General features: G+C 37.3%; 2 protein-coding genes across 4 annotated transcripts in view; one reads left to right on the forward strand and one right to left on the reverse strand.

Moving 5' to 3' along the window:
- Positions 1 to 85: 85 nt before the first annotated feature.
- Positions 86 to 15902, reverse strand: UBA5 (ubiquitin like modifier activating enzyme 5). Its single transcript, XM_006194516.2, is given in 13 exon segments — positions 86 to 751; positions 1298 to 1404; positions 1552 to 1627; positions 2798 to 2933; positions 4144 to 4271; positions 4449 to 4499; positions 4501 to 4554; positions 5302 to 5386; positions 6068 to 6154; positions 6970 to 7079; positions 9777 to 9866; positions 9979 to 10024; positions 15384 to 15902. Coding segments are annotated over 13 exon segments (1215 nt in total). The 5' UTR covers positions 15545 to 15902; the 3' UTR covers positions 86 to 667.
- Positions 15903 to 16209: 307 nt separating this feature from the next.
- ACAD11 (acyl-CoA dehydrogenase family member 11) overlaps positions 16210 to 21956 on the forward strand; it is an 82037-nt gene continuing 76290 nt past the window's right edge. The window contains exon 1 of one of the 3 annotated variants that reach the window (XM_032488263.1): positions 16210 to 16493. In XM_032488263.1, coding sequence (XP_032344154.1) covers positions 16345 to 16493 — 149 coding nt within the window. In that variant the 5' untranslated portion in view covers positions 16210 to 16344. The remainder of the gene's footprint in view (positions 16494 to 21956) is intronic. The other 2 variants (XM_032488255.1, XM_032488274.1) reach the window with 2 other exon arrangements.

The raw sequence follows: 21956 nt of genomic DNA on the forward strand, positions 1-21956 counted from the left end.
AGAGAGCTTCCTTTTATTTGCCTTTGTCTCGTTTTGAATATAAAATTCACAGGTTTGCAAACTTTTCTACTGACTACATTTCAACTTGTATTTCATCAGGAAACATTTGAGAGGATGTTTTTATTTTAAGGGTTAACTATTTGAAATTCATCGTTGGCCAAGTTAGCAGTAGTGGCCAGTTTTCTTGTAGGGAGCAATTCCAAACACAATGAGTAGATGCGTGCTGGCTCCAATCGGTATGTTCTATCTCTTGTCCTTTCCCTATATTTGACCACACACTACTGTATTGTCCACTGGCCTCAGGCAACGGACTACAAAGGATTACTGGAAAGAAAAGGAATGTGGCATCAGAATGGTCCTTTCTTCCTACCTTTCCCAAAAAGCCAAAACAGTTCAATGGCTAAGTTTGGATAAGACTTGTAACTGCCTACATTAATCCTTTGAAGTTTTCTTCCTAGAATAAGACATGAATTTTAGGAGAGTATCTGATTTAGTTGAAGGGGAGGGGAGCAACAAGCAATACTCAACAGTATTTTCAAAAAGTATAACAATTTAGTGAAGATACATCAATTGATGTTGCCCCAAGTTTTCTGTTTTAAAATGATTTTTTTTAATTGCAAGGGAATAGGCTTAAACACAGGAAATAAAACGCAGGCCAGTCCGTTATTTACATGTTCTTCATCTTGGCCATGAGGTCTTCCAAGCTTTCTTCAGAATCTTCCACTGTTACCTCAGGTACAGAATCTTCCTGCTATCAATAAATGAGGAAAACATGGTGAAAATATAACCAATTAAAATTCTTGATGCTTAGGAATATATCACAAGTAAGCTTAGCCATGTTAAACGAGTTTACAAAGTAAACTTTCTTTAAAAAGTATTCTTTCTAATTTTTAGGGGAGACAAAGGCGTTTACCTTCCCCATCAATCTTTTCATTTGCAAGGCAGTAATTTCAGTAGTCCTGAGATTGCTACTGGAGTGGTACTTTTAAATGGTATTGTGGCTAAAGCTATCAGTATACAAAATGGCACTGTCATTTAATCAAATCTATTTCACCTGATCTACCAGTAAGTGAACAAAACTATTTTATGTCTGTTTTCAAACAGTTTAAAATGTACTGTGAATATTTCTACATTAACACTGAATACCTCTTTCTTTCACACATCTTAATGCCCATAACATAAAATATCTAAAACAGGAAACACTGCACTGGCATTATAAAATAGGTTGAAGATGAAAGAAGGTAAGACATTTTCTCTATATGATATTTACTTATAGTAAGTGAGATTTTAGGTGTACCTTTTTGGGAATTGTATATGCCACCGTAATTCCTTCAGGTAAGTCAGGAACTGGACCTGAAGAATTTTTCAGTTCCTCTTCTGAAACTTCAGATACCAACTCAATGCCTGTAAAGTTAAACTTGATCTTAAAACAGTCTTTAAGGAGCTTAATGAGCAATAATCATTCCAAATTTGTATCATCTTAATTACAGTTAGATTGACTCCCATAAAGGTGGTTTCATGCTGCCATATCCATTTATGAAAGATTCCTACCCCACTCATTGTCCTCATGTATTATCTCTTCCTCTTCTTGAACAACCTCCTGTTTGGGCAGCGCTGCTACCTTTTTCTGTGGAAATCAAACAGTGTCAAAGTGTTTTTACTCATTCTCAGTTATATGAAGCATTAATCAAGAATTTAAACAGGCTTTTTTCTAAGGAAGACACACAGATAGCCAGCAGACACATGAAAAGATGCTCAACATCACTCATCATGAGGGAAATACAAACCAAAACCAGTGAGGTAACACCTCACACCTGTCAGAATGACTACCATCAAAATAACAAGTGTTGGCAAGGATGGAGAGAAAGGGGAACACTCATGCACTATTGGGATTGTAAATTGGTGCAGCCACTATAGAAAACAGTATGGAGATTCCTCAAAAAATTAAAAATACAACTACCATGTGATTCAGCAATTTCACTTCAGGGTATTTTTTCTGAAGAAAACAAAACTTATTCAAAAAGATATATGCACTCCAATGTTCACTGCACTATTTACAATAGCCAACATATGGAAGCACCCTAAATGTCCATCAATAGATCAGTGGATAAAGGAGATGTGGAATATACATACAATGGAATATTACTCAGCCATTAGAAAAACCCTGCTATTTGTGACAACATGGATGGAACTAGAGTGTATTATGTTAAATGAAATAAGTCAGACAGACAAATACCATATGATCTCACTTAAATGTGGGATCTAAAAAACAAAATGAAAACAGACTCAAATACAGAGAACAAACAGTGGTTGCCAGAGGGGAGGTGGGGGTGCAAAACAGGTGAAAGGATTAAGAGGTATAAACCTCCACCTATGTAATAAATAAGTCACAAGGATATAATTTACAGCAGTAGGAATATGGTCAATAATATTGTAATAATTTGGGGGACAGATGGTAACTAGACTTATCATGGTGATCATTTCATAATGTACACAAACGTCAAATCACCTATGCAGCACACCTGAAATTAACAATATTGTACAACTATATTTTAGCTTAAAAAATTAAAATTAAAAGAAATGTTTTTAAAGAATTCAGACAGGCCTTTATCTTACCAAAAGCAAGAAAAGACTCTGAGCAGAATTTTCATTTTTAAAGCATGATGAATAAATCAGAACTTTGAAACTTCAGAACCCATTTATCTTGTATTCCAAATCTAAATAATAATTTCTTCTTTTTAAAGTTACTGTCCCATGCAATTTGGTCTCTCATGCATAGTGACAGATTGACATATACCTTATATTCTTCCTGCTGCTTCCTGCAATTTCTGTCATCACACTGAGGATTTGGCTTCATGGACATAGTAGGAAAAAAATCCTGCATTGCATTGTATCCAAGGTAAAAACTAACAGTACCAAAATTTAACAAAAACCTAGGAAAACAAATCAAAGTAGACTCAAATAAAGAAATAAAACCATAAGAGTATTAGGAAAAAGTGAATGAATTTTTAAAATATGACTGTGAAAGTAATGATTTTTTTAGCAACCCAGAAAACCAATTTTTTATCTTGTTTACAGAGCCTGGCTTATAGTAGATTTTGTTGAATGAATGCAGTCAAGAAAAGATTACTCCACTTCCTCAAACACAGAATGCACTATTATTTTTGAAACTGTAATAAAGATAAAATGTTGCCAATTAAATTATGACATGTCAACAACTATAAGAAGCATCCTGATTTCAGAGAAATTAAAATGTGGAAGAAGTGTATCTTAAAAATCCCTGACATATGGTGCTAAATCTAATTTTTTAAAGTTTTTATATATAACTTACTGCAAAGTTTACAATCTTAAATTTGTATTAAATCTCAGTAAAATTTTACAGAAGGACTCACCCATGATCACTACAGTGATTAAATACAGTTGTCCCTTGGTATCCATGGGATTGGTTCCAGAATACCCTCCACCCCCAGGATACCAAAATCAAGTCCCTTATATAAAATGGCCTAGTATTTGCATATAACCTGTGCATATCTTCTCAGATACTTTAAATCATCTCTAAATTACTTACAATACCTAATAAAATGTAAATGTTATGTAAATAGTTGTAAATACAGTGTAAATGTTATATAAACAGGTGTCAGCATGTGGCAAATTCAAGTTTTCTTTTTTGGAACTTAATGGAATTTTTTTTTTTTTAATATTTTCAATCCACAGTTAATTGAATCTGCAGGTGCACAACCCAAGGATATGGAGGGCCGGCTGAATGGTGCATTTCCAGGATGCCATAAAGCTCCCTGGCGCTCTCCCAGTCAAATCTGATTCTTTTTAGAAGCTTATAAATAGAGGAAAAATCATGTACAAAAGATAAACAACAAAAAGAAAAAGAGTTATTTCAAATGCAGAGAGTAACACAAATATGTGTGTTACTATATGTAATATTATCTACTATATATTTAAACATATTAAGATATATTTATATATAAATTAAAAGTATACATATATTAAACATATATAATATTTTAAAATGTGTATCTAAAACTAAATTTTTAAAAAACTAAATCAAATACTTAGCTGGTAATTCCAATATCTGGTATGTTTTTCAAAGGCAAACAAGACTATTCAGAAAAATTAACCCTCACTCACTTTAACACATTCTGTACCAAGATCCCAGCAACCACTCCCATGGTGGTAGGAAGACTGGCTGCACAAACACCTTCTCGTTTCAGAGTCTTCTCATCAATATTTGCAGCAACTACAAGTGGTGGAGCGCACTACATGAAGAAGAGTAAAAGGCAATACTTCAAAAGAAAGAAGAAGAAAGTGTAGGATGCTCCAAACAGCACTCCGTCACATTCCAAGCTTGGCTTTTCTTTGAACTGTAATACATTTTCAATGCCCCAGGAACTCTCACTTAACAGGGAAAAATGCCCAAAATGAATCACGCATACCGCAAAACAAGCAGATTCTCCAGGAATTATGAGCTGTATGTGCCCTGAAACCTGCATTTTCACTGACCCCAGACTCCATCCATGTCTGTCCAAGTTCATTACAAGCCTTAACAGAAACAGGTGAAAACACAATAGAGAACATTAAAAAAGCAAGAAGTAATTAACCATAATTTCTTTTCATGAAAAACTGGAGTTAAATGGATTACAAAGAGTTTTTAAAAATTAATATTTAGAAACAAACAGTAAAGTTGTAAGTAACAGAATTCCTCAGCAATTGCCACTCTACTCAAAAAGTAAACTGACAGCATTCAGGCAAGCAGTCAATAAGTACCTAATTAAACTGAGCCATTTCACTGGTTTTCTTAGTATATTAATGTAAAACTTCATTTTTCTAAAATAATTTCAGCAATAACAATTGCAAAATTCTATTTGAAAAGTTATAAACACAATCAAAAGAATTCAGTTTTATTCTTGAGAAATTGTATAGGTAGGCAATTTATACATATTTACACATTTACTTAAAAATAAAGGAACAAAGTTAAAACCAATGCTGACCAAGAATAAGACAGAATAATAAATTTATTTTTTTAATTATACATCAGAATTATGTGCCGTTTTAGTTTCCTCTCCTGGCATAAGAGAGAGTAGGATACTGAAACATATGCCACACCAGCAAAGCTACACAGGTCCCATTAGAATAAATTTCAAAAATAGGCTGAGAGAACATTAAAAATAAGTAAAACACATTATCAAAGGATTTAATGCAGAACTATTTTCAGGGTGGGGAATATATACTGACAGAACATATAGGAAAATCCACAAGTATAACACATTACACAATAGGAAAACTCACTGTATTTATTGTCATTCGAGCTTCAAAATTGTCCACACAGCTAAGAAGTAGGTCAACAGGTTTTCCTTCTTCTAATCCACCATAACTAAGCAAAGAAATTTTATTTGAAAAAAATCAGGACACAAAATACATTCTAATTAGACTGTATTTGTTCAGTCACATATTTATTCTTTCAGTAAATGTTTGAGTATAATTATAACACAGTATTTAATATTAAAGACCCAGTACATATCGAGTATTAACTATTATGAATATAATATCAATGATATTACAATACTTCTTATACAACACGTACAAGGCTGCATGAAGTATAAAGTCTGTTCACAAAAGTCACCATTTCCCTCTCAGCTGTCACAGACTTTTACTCTTGTTTCACTGCAAATGGAAATGTAGTAAGTTAACTGAATACAAGTCAATATTTCAGTGGTGCATTGACAGTCTCTGCAGAAAACCACTTTCAGATAGAAATATAATCTGGAACCCAGGACTTATAATTTTATGAGGATCCCTTTTTATATAATTAAATAACAGGATTTCGGGGGCTTGTTTTTTATTTTGTTGTTACTCTTGTTTTTTGGACAATATATACTTTTTGGTGAGCTCCCAATACATAAAAATCACACAAAAATTAACTATTTAAAATATATAAATAATATAAATACACACATATATCAACCTACCAACTCATTGAATTAATCAACAGATTTTCTAATAATACTTAAAGTAAGCTGGACATTGTGCAAAATATTCATAAATGAAATTTTACCTTATTCTATCCATGAAATGTTGAAAGTTTTCTACAGTGGTTATATTGTAGTTGTGTACCTCAAAAAGGACATCAGGATTAATGTTCCTAAGAGGGAAAAAGGGAATTATAAAAACTACTAGTAGAACAGTTAGAGAAAGCAGGAAAAAGAACTGAAAGAGCTAAAGATCACTTAACAGAGGCAGACAAGTGGAATTCAAACTATTCAAAGAAAATTCAAAGTTCTCTTCTGTCCCACCTCAAGGACCAGGCTCAAAACAAGTAAGACTGTCAGAAGGATTACAGAAATAATCCCACAATTTATATGCTGGAAATTAAGCCTTTATTACCTCTGTTAGCTACAGCTCAGCCTGACAAAAGAGCTTTTTTGTTCCCTATTCAATTCAGTGCAAGTATGTTTGGGGCCACAAAGAAACTTCCTAGAGTAAGGGTTAGCAAACTATGGCCCCTGGGGCAAATCGACCTGGCACCTGCTTTTGTAAGGTCTGCAAGCTAAGAATGGTTTTTACATTTTTAAATCGTTGCAAGAAAAAAGGAATCAAAATAAGAACATATTTTATGATACGTGAAATTATATGAAATATAAATTTTAGAGTCCATAAATAAAGTTTTATCAGAGCACAGCCATGCTCATTCATTTTTACATTGCCTACAGCTACTATCACACTCCAGCTGTATAGCTGAAGAAGTTTTGACAAAGACTGTATGACCCTCAAAGCCTAAAATATTTATTATCTAGCCCTACAAAGAAAAAAGCTGCCACCTGCAGTTCGAAGAGATAACTGAAACCTGCATTTTTATAGAGAAAAATTCAGGTCCATTTATCTGATAGGTTAACTCATACCAAATACACAAAGCAAGATTTCACTAATTTCACTGCCTTCAATTGCTATTCCATTTACCTCAAAGTATGTTCTGCTGCTTGAACTTTACTTAATCCTGCTTGATGAGGCTGGAAGAAAAGTCTGTTCATATTGGCCAGTTCCACCTTGTCATAGTCAAAGAGTAGCAGCTAAAATGAAAACAGTGGTATTCTGTTGAAAAACATACCAAAAAACAAACTGAAAATAATCAATCAACTAGTGGGCTTTACACTTGATGGATTTAGCAGTTTGACAGTAATATTAATAGCTAACTGTGAAACACTAGGTGCCATGAATTCATTTAATCCTCATATGGGGTAAGTATATAGGTAATATTATCCTTGTTTTAGAAATGGGACAACTAGGGCACTTGCCCAAAAGCCACTCAGCTAATATGCAGTGGAAATGAGACTCAAATTCAGACATTCTCAATCCAGCACCTGCACCCTGACCACAGTGCTGTACTGCCTTTCTAAACGATTTGGCTCAAAAATCACTCCATTTCATTGCAATTTTTAAAAACTATGCCAAAATTCTACTTCATTCCAATTTTTTGCTAAAAGCCAGGAACCCATTAGATAAGTGAAATTTTTAAATAAGGTAAAAACAAATGCTATAACTTAAAACCACAGTATAACATGATTCCTTTCTTGAGTATGATACTATATATGCCCATACCATGGCTAAAACTTTATTCCAAACAGTCAGTTAATTGTTGTTTCCTGCTACATACTTAGACATGACAGCGTTTGTCACACTCACCCAACTTTAAAGTGGCCAAAAGATCCATTTCTTATCAGTAAGAACAGGTTGAACCCAATGAGGTCCCTACATTATCTAAAATTCTGTGACTTTGTAATATAATTCTCAGCATTCTAAATTTAACAATAAAAGCAGAAATGAGATTTTCATCTTCTCAATAAAGAAACTAAAAAAAAAGGTAATCCAGCCCATTAAAAACAACATCTAGGTAACACTTAATATCTTGCTAGAAAAGATATCACTTACACCCTCTATAATTTTCTAACCCTAATTAGAATTTTCAAAATATGGTTTATTTAAGCTCATTCTTAGCAATATTTATTAGGTCAGGTCAAGTATTAAATTTGAGTTTCAACTTCATAGCTGGGTTATGAGTTAGCTGCAGGAAATCTTAAATCTGGGGACAGATGTCTGAGCTGTAACTGTCACTAATTAGCTCTGCCCGTGGGTAAATCACTTTCACTTTTTAGGCCTGCATCCTCATCTGTATAACAAGGCAGCTGATCTAGATCTGGTGATCCAGAGTGCCCTGGGGAATTCCATAAACTTTCAGGGATAAGCAGTGGGCCCTGGGTCTCCAACCCTCCCACTTCCCTACTTAACCCCATAAATCAGCTTCTTGTTCCTCTGTTTCACATATTGAAAAAAGAGTTCTGAAACTTACCCATGTAGACTCTTAGCTTACAAACTTGAGTGCACATTGGAATAAAAAAATACAGATGTCAGGGTCCCATTCCCAGAGGTTCTCATTAACTCATTATGGAGTGCAGTATGGATATCAGAAGTTTTTTAAACGTCCCAGGTGATTCTAACTACAGGTGATAACCACTATTCCGGATCCTGGCTACTGTAAATCCTTGCTCACTCTAGCATCACCTGGAGCTTGTTAGAAATAAAGGAGCATTTCTCCTGCTTTAATATGCATATGAATCATCTGACAGTCTTGTTAAAATGTAGCTTCTGATTCGGCATGTTTTGGGTAGAGCCTGGGAATCTGCATTTCTAACAAGCTCCCAGGTGATGCTCATGGTACACTTCAGGGACCAAACTGAGGAGGAATAGGACCCAGCAGTTCTTAAAGCTTAGTCCTCAGAACATCAGAACAATCTGGGTTCTGGGAACTTGTTAAAAATTCAAATTCTTAGGTCCACCTGAACCTTACAGAATCAAAACCACTGGGTTAGTCTGGCAATCTGTGTTTTAACAATCCTTCCAAGCGATACTGCTGCACACTCAAAACTGAGACCTGCAGATTTCCATGATCACTGCCATTCTCAGTCAGTCAGCTAGGGCCCTTATGTCAGCCAGTTGTTGACTGGCTTTTATAAATTTCTTCAAAGACTTTGAAATGTTAATAAACATTGTTAGTATTTTGGTGTTATCTTTTCTGTATCAGTAAGTGAGTGCCAACTTTGAAGCCACTTGGGGCATGAAGTAGATCAACATATTAAAAAGCACTGATATACTTTGTGGGAAAATGTTTGCTTCATTAAAATGACAAATAAAAGGGTATATAATTGTGGAAAGCTTATCTAACACCATGAGCTTTGGCTTTATAAATCTAAGATTGACTTCTAGCATAAGGTTAACTTCTCCCTCCTACCTGCAATCTAAGTCAATTTTAGAAAAACGGAAAAAAAAATGCATGGGTTAAAAAAAATCTGGAGTATTCACCAGTTCACTTTTGGGAGTCAGAAAGATACATGCTTCTTAGTCTGTCTTGTTTGAATTTTTTTTTTGGATGTTTCAGTGTTTCATCCACACACTTCATCAATTTAACAGCCTTCTTTCCTAAACTTCTATTGCTAAAATACTTAAGTCCAAATTGTTTATATATTATTTCAAACTAAAAAGTTCCTGAACACAGTTAGGTAGTCCCTGTTTAATTAGCAATAATATCAGCTCCCTTTTTGGTAGAGTTATGTCTTAAACCTTCCCCCACCCCCCAGGTAGAAAGAACAATCTGAATAAATATGTCACCAATCAATAAACCATTAGTAATGAGAAAAAAATCCGAATTTGTACCTGACTTCTCCAGAAGTGAGTAGGTTCCCTATATGACAAGCAAAGAGAAATGCTTTTACCTTTCCAATGCCACATCTTGTCAACATTTCAGCAGTCACGCTGCCAACTCCACCAACACCTACTATCGCTACAGCAAAGGTACGGATTTTCTGTGAAATGTAAGATTGTATTTGTGTTGGTTAATATTTCTTCATTGAAAATGTCAGAAATTATTTTCATTTACTGAAATCATCTTCAAAACCTTGGGAAGGCTTATCATACCTCATAGTCGCTTACAATTCCCATTCGTTTCAATGCCATCAGGCGGCTTAAAGCAAAGAAAAAGAATGTTTTAAAGCTTAAAATCTTTTAAATAATAGTGATACAGGTAAAACATACATCATCACAGAAACTAAACTGTGAGAAAGAAATTGTTGGTGGGAGTGGGTGGCGGGGGGGGAGGATCTTTATCAGCTGGCTTTTACAGATGAAACTAAATCACCTCAGCAGCTTTAAAAACACTGATGCCTGAAAACCCTCCCAGACGTAGCCTGTGAAGTAAGATTTTTTTGAAGTTCCTCAGATGCTCTAATGTGCAGTCAAGATTGAGACCTACTGACTTAAATGTTGTGTTCAGATGAGATGGGTCAAAGTGAAATTTCAACATTTTCCTATGCTTTATTAGTATATGTAAATATTTAATGTTTAACACTCAGATTTAACATTTAACATCAGAATAATCCTGTGGCTAGAATTCCGTTCACTTGTTGCCTCTGCCCATTAACAGATAATGTCTACTTTTCGTAAGCACATCTGGGCCAAGGACTCTAACAGGTACTTTACCTCATTATGCTAGTCTGTTCTATTCGGTGTTTTAGCTTTTTTTTTTTTTTTTTAAATATTTATACTTTAACCCTATACACATATATATACAAATTCCATTCATTTGCACTCTGGCAGGCTTGTTGGGATATTCAGCAGTCTTCTGGCATCCAACCCCATTTTTCTCTCCTCCCTCACTTTTAAACTCTGTTACCGACATAATCTGTAAAAAAACATGCTAACATTGTTATTTCTTGATTTTCAATTTTAGGTACTAGCTGAAGATTTCTTATCACTGATCCCTACTGAACACAAATATTTCTCATCCCACCAGCCTCTTACTATTGTTTTTGGTTATTTTGGTTAGATGTTCATACCGTTCACAACTGGGCAATGCAGTATATTGGAACTTACCCTTTCATATATAATCCCTACCCTTGAAGTTAATTGTTTCTCCTCATGCTTAATTTCCTATGTATTTCCACAAATTCAAACCCAGTTGTCTAAAATTCCTCTAGATACAGTCATGTGCATGAGGTGTTCTAGCAATTTTATCTTCTTGAAGACGTACTAGGATCTTCTGAAATGTCCTCACAGGCTGACTCCCATCTGCACACACTGCTCCCATTCTGGGCTCCCCCTTCATCATTACAAATTCCCTTCATTTCTTTATCCTGTTTTAATCCCCTGCTTTCTGTATCCTACAGCTCAGTGGCTCTAAAGTATGGTCTGTAGCTCAGTAACAGTACCAACTGAGAATCTGCTAGAAATACCATTTCTTGAGCCCCAACTCTATAATCACAGAACGAATCAAACTTTGGATGTGGAGCCTAACAGTCCATGTTTTAACAAGCTCCTCAAAATAATTCTGATGCGCATCAAAGATTAAGAGCCTTTGCTCTAGATTATTTAATTTATTCTCTTGCTATGGTTGGAATAACATCTTACAGTAGCTTTGTAAAGGGTCCAACGAAGATAAATTTTGAGAACTTGTACATCTGAAAATGTTCTTTATCAAAATTCTTTTCTTTATAAAAAGGACAAACTAAAGGGTACATAATCATGGAAGGCTATTAATACACACACACACACACACACACACACACACTTGATAGTTTAATTTGGTATAAAAGTCTAAATTAGGAATAATTTTCCTTTAAAATTTCTAAGGTATTGCTCCAGTGTCTTCTAGATTCTGAAATCTCATGATGTGCCTTAGAATGAATCTTTTCTCATCCATTATGTGGACCCTTTCAAGTTGGAAACACTTTTTTCAGTTCTGGGAAATTTCCCTGAAGAGTGTGATGACTCGTTTGCTTGGTTTATTTTTCCTGGACTTTCTGGACCTTCTACTGTTTGAAAGTTGGGCCACTTGGACTGATCCTCTACTTTTAATTATTTTGTACTATTTTCCATCATTTTAGTTTCTGCTCTGTTCTCCTAGTTTTTCAACTTTAATTTCCAACCCTTCTATTGAGATTTTCATTTTGTTATTCTCCACTTACAAGAATTCTTTTTAATCCTCCGAATGACTTTGCAGTATCCTGTTCTGTTTCATTTACATACCTCTCTCTCTCTGAAGATACTAAAGATAATGTTGGGGTTGTGTTCCCCTTATATAGTCCATTCAAATTAACATTTCTATTTTCTTTCTTTCATGTTAGGAACTTCTCTTATCCTTTGTTCTGCTCATATTAAGAGCCAGACACTAATAAAGGGAAGGATGGGGGCAATATTTGTTTGACTTTGGGCTTCACTGTAGGGTGATCTGTCCTGGTTCCTTAGAGAAACCCACAATGTCAGTGTCTTTCAGTCGTTCTTCTTGGTTCTCCCAGATTCTCTGGAGAACAATCTTTCAATTTCCAGCCTGTAAGGTAATTATGCCCATCAATTTTGAGATGTTAAGTGGAAGAGCAAGGCTGGGAGTCCTAGCATTCAGTATGCAAACATTCAGTTAATCCCCTTACTTCAAGTACAAAGACCTGCTTCTATTATTTAATAGAAATCATCTATTTTACTCTCAATGAGTAAATCTCTAGTCTTCTCTCCCAGTAGGGAGAGGCATTTGCTGCCCAAAGTGGAGTAGCAAACTTGGGCTGTTGTCAACAGATTTCTAACCCTATCTTTTTTAGCCCTACCTTAAGCCCTTCTAGAAAGACCTATGCCTATTCTTGAGCCTTTGGGGAATTCTGTAGTATAAACTGGGTTGCAGGCTTTAGAGTCAATTTCTTTGGATCCTTTAAAATAGTTATCAGTCATCCATCCCTTTTCTGGTATCTAAAATTGTGTTACTATAATCTTTAAGTACAGGAACTCACCCTCCCCCCGTTATTAATAGAAATCCTCCACTTTTTCAATGGGGGTTTATTCCTTTTAAAAAATTCCTTTACTGTCATTTTAGTGGGATTGGGTAGACAGTTATAATATATGCCTGTGCTCAACCTGCCATCTTTACATTGACGCTCTCTTTAATCTTTACAAATAACCCTGAGAAGAATGTACTGCAGCCTCCTTTTACAAATGAGGGAAAGGATTCATGTTAATTAACTTCCTAAGATCAGCTAAATGGCAAACAAGTATTCAGGGCTGGGTTTTTGAGCCAGTATTGAAAACCAAGTTTTCTAATTTTAAAGCCTCTGCTCAACTCTTCCTTTTGTCCACATGCATCTAATTATATACTATACCACATAATTTTACACTTACTTGTGTTGATCATTATTCCACAACCACTGAATCTCCAAAACTAAAGCAAAAGTTTTTTGAGGGTCAGGGGCTTTATGTTATATTTCTATTATAGCGCCAGATGCAGTTAAAAAGATGTAGAACACCTACAAATCTCCATATTTTTCTGACAACTATGTACTTTTTCTATCATAATTCTTACCACTCACACTGCAATCCCATGTCTACCTTTCTATCTCACATTCATCTGGCAATCCCTTGAGGGAAATGACCGTGTCTATATATATTCCATGTCTATGCATAACAAATGCAATAATCACAATTAATAGTACATATTATTCAATAGGGCTGGAGATGAAAAAGTGCTCACTAAATATTTGCTTAATGAACAAAAATTCAAAAAATTTAGTCTAAATTTTATCAAATTTCCATGTACACTGCAGAGCTCTGGGTGACAACTGCCATCTCCTATATAGCAGTTTTAATAGACAAATGGTGCAAATAAGATACAAAATACTTAATGTCTAGATTTGAGTTCTGAAAGTTTGGTTTGGGATTATTACAATGTCAAGAAATCGTCCCACATTAAAATGAAAGATTGATTCTAAATACATGATCCACATTCCTTTGCTTTTCATTGTTGGAGGTAATGCTATAAATTTTTCACTTGTAAAGTTAAAAAATCTTTAAGGATGCCAAACCAAATAGTTTCCACTCATTCTGATTAGAGATGTCAGTTCATGCTTATTCAATCTGTAAAAATTTTGAATGGCTAACCCATCATACATGGCAAGACAGTTATATATGCATCCTGTCAATTATATCTCAAAATTGAAAGGAAAAAAAAAACAGGTAGTAAGATGAATGAGAGAAAACCAAGAATCAGGCATGATGATTTCATTTAATTTGGGTTAATATAAACTTTTCTGTAATTATGGAACAATTATAATTTCGTCAGGTTTTTCTGTCGCAAGTAATACTGTACTTAACATCTTTGTGCCTAAATACTGGTCTGTATTTTAGATTGTTTAAAAAAAAAAAAGATACATGTACCCTAAGACTTCCACTGAGGCTTTATACATCATAAATAAAACCTGTCTTTAAAATCCAAACTCTCCTGCTTTTTGAAGGAAAAGAGCAACAATAACATCTTTCCTGTTTCACCTACTTTAAAACTATCCAGTTTTAAGCCACACTACTTACTGGCTTATTTGTTTTTCTTGGGGATGCAGTCCCATGTGAACTTTGGAGTAAGACAAACCTATTGTCAGTTAAAGCCTTATTAGCTACTATTAGCTCTGTGGCCTGAGGCTGGTCACAACATTGCTGACAGCCTCAATATTCTAACCTACATAATGGAGGTAAAATAATCGTACCAATGTCCTAGGGTTGTGCTGAGGTGTAAAGGGACAATGCATGCAAAGTGCTTAGCAGGTAACGAAAGCTCAGAAACTGTTATTATATGCACTGAACAATAAAGTCTTGTACAAGGCTTAACATATACAGGTGCTACTCTAAGAATACATATACTGACAATTTCAATCTTCACAACTCGACAGAGATATTAGGAGTGAAAAACTGAAACAAATTCAGAACTCTCTCCAGGTTACTCAGTTGCTAAGATTTGAATCCAATCAATCTGGCTCTAGAGTCCTTACCGTTAACCACAGAGCTATGTTCGGCCTGCTGATTAACAAACCTTAGGAAACGAAAAAAGGAGACGAGCGGACAGAACTGGTAAAGCCCAATGGTTTTAGAGCGAATCCAGCTATTCCTACCACGCCCCTAATTTAAGAAACACTAAACAAGCCTTTATGAATCTCGAAGTTTACGCTTAGCGGGTTTCACTTTTGGTGTCATCTTGTGAAAGTTATTACTATCAGTTTTATGCAGAGTGAGGAAGTCTAACAGCAGGGCAGTAGGAAACTGGATACGTGTCCTCGGGAAACACAGGAGCAGCACCATATGGCTGATTCACTTTATTTTTATTTTTATTTTTTCACAAAGAGAAAGAACATCTCTTAACCAGTACTAAAACTTGGACTTGCCGTTTGGGAACAGGGCCCCCAAAACAAGAAAAGGCCGATGAGAGGCCATATGAGCTGGACAGCAGCTGGGGGCTCCTCACTCCTGACCACCTGGAGACCGTGACCTCGCCCCCCTCGCCCCGCCACGCTGGTCACCTGTAGGGGTTGGAGTCCACCACCTCCGGGCTCATCTTCTCGATGCGGGCCCGACCGCCTCCACCGTCGCCGCCCCCCAGGGCCCGGCGACTTCTCTCCTGGGCCAGCTCCCGCTCCAGCTCCTCGACCCGCTGCTGCAGCCGCTCCACAGACTCGGCCATGGCTGGGACCCCGGCTGCCAGCGCTCCCAGCCCCGGCCTTCGCCGCCGCCGCCGACCCACGCTGCTAGGCCTGCTGGTCCCGCGAGGACCTCGCGGCAGCCTTCCTAACCCAGACCCCGGGGGAAGCGCTCCCAGCGCCTCCCGGACCGACACGTCTCCGCAGCTCCCTGCGGCCGCCCACGGGCCGCTTCCGGTGCGTTGCAGTCATTGCTCCCCCCTCAGATTAAAAAAAACCCGCCCCTTTCAGCTTCCTTCTTCGCCTGGGCCAAGAGACCAGGCCGCAGCAGGACAGGGGTCATAGGTGTCCAGAGCCCACGGCCTGTGATGTTGCCTTTCCAACCGGGCGACTAGGAGTAACCCCGGGATCTTTTATTCCTGGGTTCGAGGTCCTGACGGGCCCTTTTCTGAACCGGACCCTATGGGTCTTCCGCCTGCTGGTGCATTAAATTTGGAGGTGGGAGAGGCCAGGCCGTTCTTACTTGCCCTTAGGGACTAACTTTACTTTGCTTGCTTTCTTTAGAATTGAGGCCTCCAACTCTGAGGCTGACTGAAAATTTAAAACCCAAATACACCTGAGGCCCTTCTGGCATTTCCCGACTAATGCCCAAGTCCTGAGAATCGGCCGGCCAGTGTTGCCCAGCAACAGCGCCTGCGGTGTGTGATTGGCTGGGGCCGCGAGCCGGCTTCCGGGGGCGTTCCGGCCTCGCCCCTGGCTACTGCGTGGCACCGCCTCCCCAGTGGTGTCCGATCCCCGGAGACTTGTTTCTGCGGCTCTCTGGTCTGAGAAGGCAGCAACGATCATGGAGACCAGGGCCTCCCGCGAGCCCGACACGGTTGAAGTGCTGCCCCAGCACAAGTTCGACTGCAGGTCCCTGGAGGCCTACCTAAAACAGCATTTGCCCGGCTTTGGGGCTGAGCCCGAGGCCAAGCTGACCGTTGCCCAGTACAGGTATCGCCGCCGGCCTTCCCCCGTAGAAACGTTATCTGTACCTTGTGCTTTTCTTCTTTTCGCTCTGGGTGGGAAACTCCCAATTTCCCCCATCAGGTTTCTTTTTCCTACAGTGACACACACTCTGCAGGCGGGAGCTGCCATCACCCGAATTTCATTCTAGGTATCTCCATTTCGAGGGCAATGATGGAAACACGGTAACATTCACGATTCCAGCTATGAGAAGAAATCTTTAACAATTAAGTACCTCGAGGATTCAGTGAATCAATTACCGTTGGAAGCTCTGTGGTATATGAAGAGGCCTTTCCTCAACTTTTGTTCTATAACCATTAGATCTTTTTTTCTGAAAAGCAGATGTAATTCCCTTCACACTGGCCATATTCTTGGAGACTGAGTTAATGGCACCAGCTGTGGGATCTGAATTCTAATCCTAGCCCTTCCACTTAGCAAATGACAGCACCACTTTGGGCTTTAGTTCTTTTTGGAGTTAGGGAATGGAACTGGATGATCATCCTGAGAATACTGTTACCCACCATAAATCTGGCTCTAGTCTGATGTTTTATAATAGAAAATAGTCTAAAAAGAAACTTTATTCTAAAAATAGTATTTTGATAAATACAGAGCTATAGAAGCAGTCCTGGCTTCCAGAAAATTAGGTCTGCCACTTATTGCCTGAGAATTTTAAAACTTTGTTACATGAACCTTCTGAGAACTAGGTGCATAATCTGTAACAAATATCTGCCTGTTCTGAGTAATCCTGGTAATTAAATGAAGAAATATAGGTGAAGGGTCTTAAACACTGTAATAGCACTGTATACCAGTGGCATTTATCACTGGCATTTGTATTCCTTGACTACCAATTTCAGAGAAATTAAAAAGAGAAAGAGATGGATCAGAGAATTTGGGGGTATAGAATTAAAAGGCACCTGTTGCAGTAGATATTGTAGGATGAAGAAGAAGGTGAAATTTAAAAAAAAATGGCTGAGGTTTCTAGCCTAGAAGCCTTGCGTTGTAAACAAACTAACAGATCAAAGTTCAAATTTGCTGTGGCAATCTGGACAAGTTATTTAACCCTTTTGAGCATTGAATCCTTCTTTGACAAAATGAAGATAGTAATATTTATCTCCTAGAGTTCTTCGAAAATTATCTAAGTGAAAGATACTTAATTCTGAGTGAAGTTGAACGTTAAATAAACCAGAATTGGCTTGATAAGTGGAATTCGTTGTGACATAAATAGTATATATTTATGGAACTAGCCCACAGAGAATACACATTTATTTCCAAGACACATGAAAAAGTTTATGAAAATTGAAGACATGTTAGGCCACAAAGGAAGTTTCAGAAATTCTAAAGTGTCATTCTTAAAACATTTTTTTTTAGAAATCAACAGAAGACAGCTAACAGATACATGTTTAGAAAGTGTTTTGATATACAGAGTAAGGAGCCAGTAATCTACAGATAATAAAAGAGTTTAATCAAAGTTCAGAATGCAAAAATCAATTGCACTTCTGAACTTTAGCAACAAATGTGTACAAATATAATTTTCAGAGAAATATAATTAACAAGAGCATCAAAAATACAAATTTCTCAAATATTCATGAAGTATGTGCATAATATATAAAACTGTATTAGGACTTTAAAAAGAACTAAATAAATTGAGGGATGCCATATTCTCGAATAGTGAATTCAATATTGTGAATGTCTCTTTTTTTCCAGCTGATCTATAGATTCAGTGTAATGGCAATCAAAATCTTAATATTTTTCTCTAATTTGAAAAATTACTGCTAAATTTTATGTACAAGAGCAAAGGGCTAAGAGTAGCAAAAACACTCCAGAAGAAGAACAAAGTGGGAAATTTGAATAAAGACGGCATGTTATTAAGTGCAGAGATAGACAAACAGATCAATAAAATAGCATAGAATCCACAAAAAGACCCACATATTTATAGAACTCTGGTATGTGACAGTGCTAGCACTGAGAATAAGTGTATGTGGGGTTGGAGAGAGGGAAGGATTTTTAAATAAATTATACAGGGATGATTGTTATCGATATGAAAAAATCGAAATTAGACCCTTTCCTTAACTACCTTACACAGTTTCAGTTGGATTACAGACTTGAATGTTAAAGGCAAAACTATAAACACTTGGAAGACTTATAAGAGATGATTTTTAAGACTTTGGAGTAGAGAATAAAATCTTAAAAAGGACAAAAGCACAAACCATGAAGGAAATGATTGGTAAATTTTCAGTAAAAGAATCCTTAAAGAAAGTGAAATTACAAAAGAAAATATTTGCATAGTATATAAGGATAAAAGATTAATATCCAGATTAAAGAACTACAATAGCCCAACAGAAAAGTGGGCAAAAGACTTGAAGATGCTAAACCTCATTACATTGTAGTAATTTGGGAAATGCAAATTAAAATGACGAGATGCCATTTTACACCATCATATTGACTTAAAAAAAGTCTGACAATATCAAGCAGGGTATGAGATAACAGACTTATGCAGTATCAGTGAGGATGTAACTATCTTAGAAAACAATTTGGCACAATCCTGTAATGATGAAGATGGGAAGATACACATGCCCCATGACACAGCAATTCTATTCCTAGTTGTACTCTCTTACAAGGAATTCTTGTACTATGGTATCAGGAGATAAACTCAAAAAATGTTCATTGCATGGTTTGCAATGACAAAAATATAGGAACAAAACACAATGTTCACCACCAGTAGACGGGATGAATAAATTGTGTGCTCAATGTGTGGAGGGAATACAAGCTAGTGTGCCTGGAGTTGTGTAAGCGAAGGCAGCAGGAACTCTGTTGGCTGTTATAAAGGATTTGATTCTTTACTCTGAGTTGAAATGGTGAGAGATTAGGGATTTGGCAGCAGAACAGGGAAGTGATTTGTCTTTTTTAACAAAATCTCTTTGCCTATTGTATTTGACTGACAGAGGCAAAGGCAAGGAAACCAGTTTGGAGTGTGTTGCAGTGACTCAGTAGAGAGAGATTAGTAGCACGGACCAGGATGGTAGTGTGGAATAGGTGTGAAGTGGTTATATTTTGAAGGATTTACTGACTGATCAGATGTCTGGTATGAAAGAAAAGAGGAGACAAACAGTATTCCATTTTTGTCTTGGTAATTGGAAGGATGGAAGTATCTTGAAATAGATATGACTGTAGAGAATCAGATTTGAAGGGAAATATCAAGAACTCAGTTTTGGAATATTAAGTTTCAAAATGCCTTTTAGACATTCAAGTGGATATGTACAGTAAGCAGGATATATGAGTCTGGAGGTCAGGGCAGAGGTCTGAACTGGACATATACATTTGGGAGTCATTGACATAGAGAAAGTATTTTAAGCCATGAGAGCATAGAGCTTACCTTGAAAGTGAGTCTACATAAAGAAAGAGGAGGTCTGCAGACTTATTCCCAGGCACCCCAATATTTAGAAGTTGAATTAAGGAAGAACCTAAAAGGAGTCTCAGAAGGAGTGGCCAGAGAGGTGGGGGGAAACTGTAGTTTGATACCATAGCAGTAATAGTGACTTTGAAAAAGTAACTTTGATGGGAAGACAGGAATTAAAGCTTGATTGACAGGGATTCAAGAGAAAATAGGAGGAGAGGAGTTGGAGCAAGGAGTATAAACAACTCAAGTTTTCTACAAAGAAGGAAATAAATGTTTTATGTAGAGGAAGATGTGTGTGTAATAAAAGTCTTTAAAAAGGCAGCATGTTTGTATGTTGATGGCAGTGACCCAGAAGAGAGAGAAAAATTTGTTCAGGAGAGAGGGCTAGAATGAAGTCCTTGAGTAGGCAAGAGTAGGATGGGATCTAATTCATAGGAGAAGGGATTGTCCTTAGATGGAAATGTAGGTGTTCTTCTACAGACTCTGCAGGGAAGACAGTATATGGGTACAGGTGCTGGAGATGTGGTAGCATAAGCTTGTGAAAGTTCTCACTTGATTGCTTTCATTTCTCAGTGAAATAGAAAGCTGGGTAATCAGCTGAGAGTGAAGATGGTGGACAAGGTGTTGGAGGTTTGAAGAGAGAGGAGAAATTGAAATACTCATTCAAGAGCATGGGAGAATGAACAGGCTAAGGAAGTATAATTATGATTGCTGTCAGAGGTCACTCTGAGGTTCATGGTCATGAATTTGAAGTAAGAGTAGTTATTTTATTAGATATTGATTCTTTGCCCAGATTCTCTTGGATTCTTCTTTACCATTTCCATGCATACCCTGGTTTGGTGGCTTCCACTTCCAGTAGCCAGCACCTGTGTCTCTCTTTTGGCTTGCCCTTGTCCTCCTGGAGCCTCTTTTGCACTGAATGCTGTAGTGCCTGATACAGCCCTTAACCAGTGACTCATGGGTTCAGGAGTATGAACTCACCATCATTAGTGCTTTTGATATAAGATAACTCTCAGGTGTGACTACACTGCAGTGTCCCCTTTCTGTTATGAGATAGGCTGAAGCTACCCTCTGAGGACTTTGTCTCCGGTCATACTCTGGCTTGGCTTTCTCCCCTTCCCTGACCTGCTTCTCCCTCCTGATTGGTTTCTTAAGTGTTTCTTTAATAAGTCGCTTGCACACAAATCTTTCTCTCAGGATCTGCTTCCAAGGAACATAACCTAAAATAATAATTATGGCTAGGTTTTTTTTTCTCCACTACATTCAGTTATAGGAGTGCAGGCAAAGAGTTGGATTTAACCAGGTTGGGGGAAGCCAAGCAAATAACACGAAGTGAGAGAGGGCAGTGCATTAAAGATGTATTCAGAGGAGTGGTTATGAAACTGGCCATCAAACTGAAGCTAGTTAGGGAAGGACATGGTTGGGGGTGGGGAGAGCCAAAGGGCCCTGGGAAGGTAACATGATCGCTGGATGGTAGGTCCTGGGATTGAAGGATCACTGGAATTGAGGTCCTAGTGGGAGTGAGTGGAAAGATAGGAGACTATGGTCAGAGATAAAAGTGCTTAAATGTAGGATTATGCTGTGTCTGAGTTGTTGATATTGATAAGGTAGAGGGTGTGTCCTTTAGAATGAGTGAGGGAAGTAATATAAAGGAAAATACCACTATAGGTGAAGAACGCAAGAAACTGACAGGCCCGAGTGTTAGAATGAACATGATTTTGAAATCATTAATAATTAGGATAGGAGTAATATTAATAAGAGTAATAGTGAATCAAGCTAAAATCCTTAGGCAATGAGGGAGAGTGATCTGAGAGCGGGTGAATGCAGCCGAAAAGGATAGAGGGCAGTAGAGTCTCGTGACACAAAATTCAAACCTGGGGAGACGGGTTTAGACAGGAGGAAGGTCAGAGAGCCTGGAAGTGGCAATGAATATAAAGAAAAACACAGACTCCAACGCCAGGCCCATGGGATGAGTGATGTGGGAGAAAACATCTATCACGTAAGAGGCCTACAAGGGAAATAGACCCTCTTGGAACATTCAGGTTTTAGTCAGA

The sequence above is a fragment of the Camelus ferus genome, chromosome 1 (assembly GCF_009834535.1).
Source record: "Camelus ferus isolate YT-003-E chromosome 1, BCGSAC_Cfer_1.0, whole genome shotgun sequence".
Classification (NCBI taxonomy): domain Eukaryota; kingdom Metazoa; phylum Chordata; class Mammalia; order Artiodactyla; family Camelidae; genus Camelus; species Camelus ferus.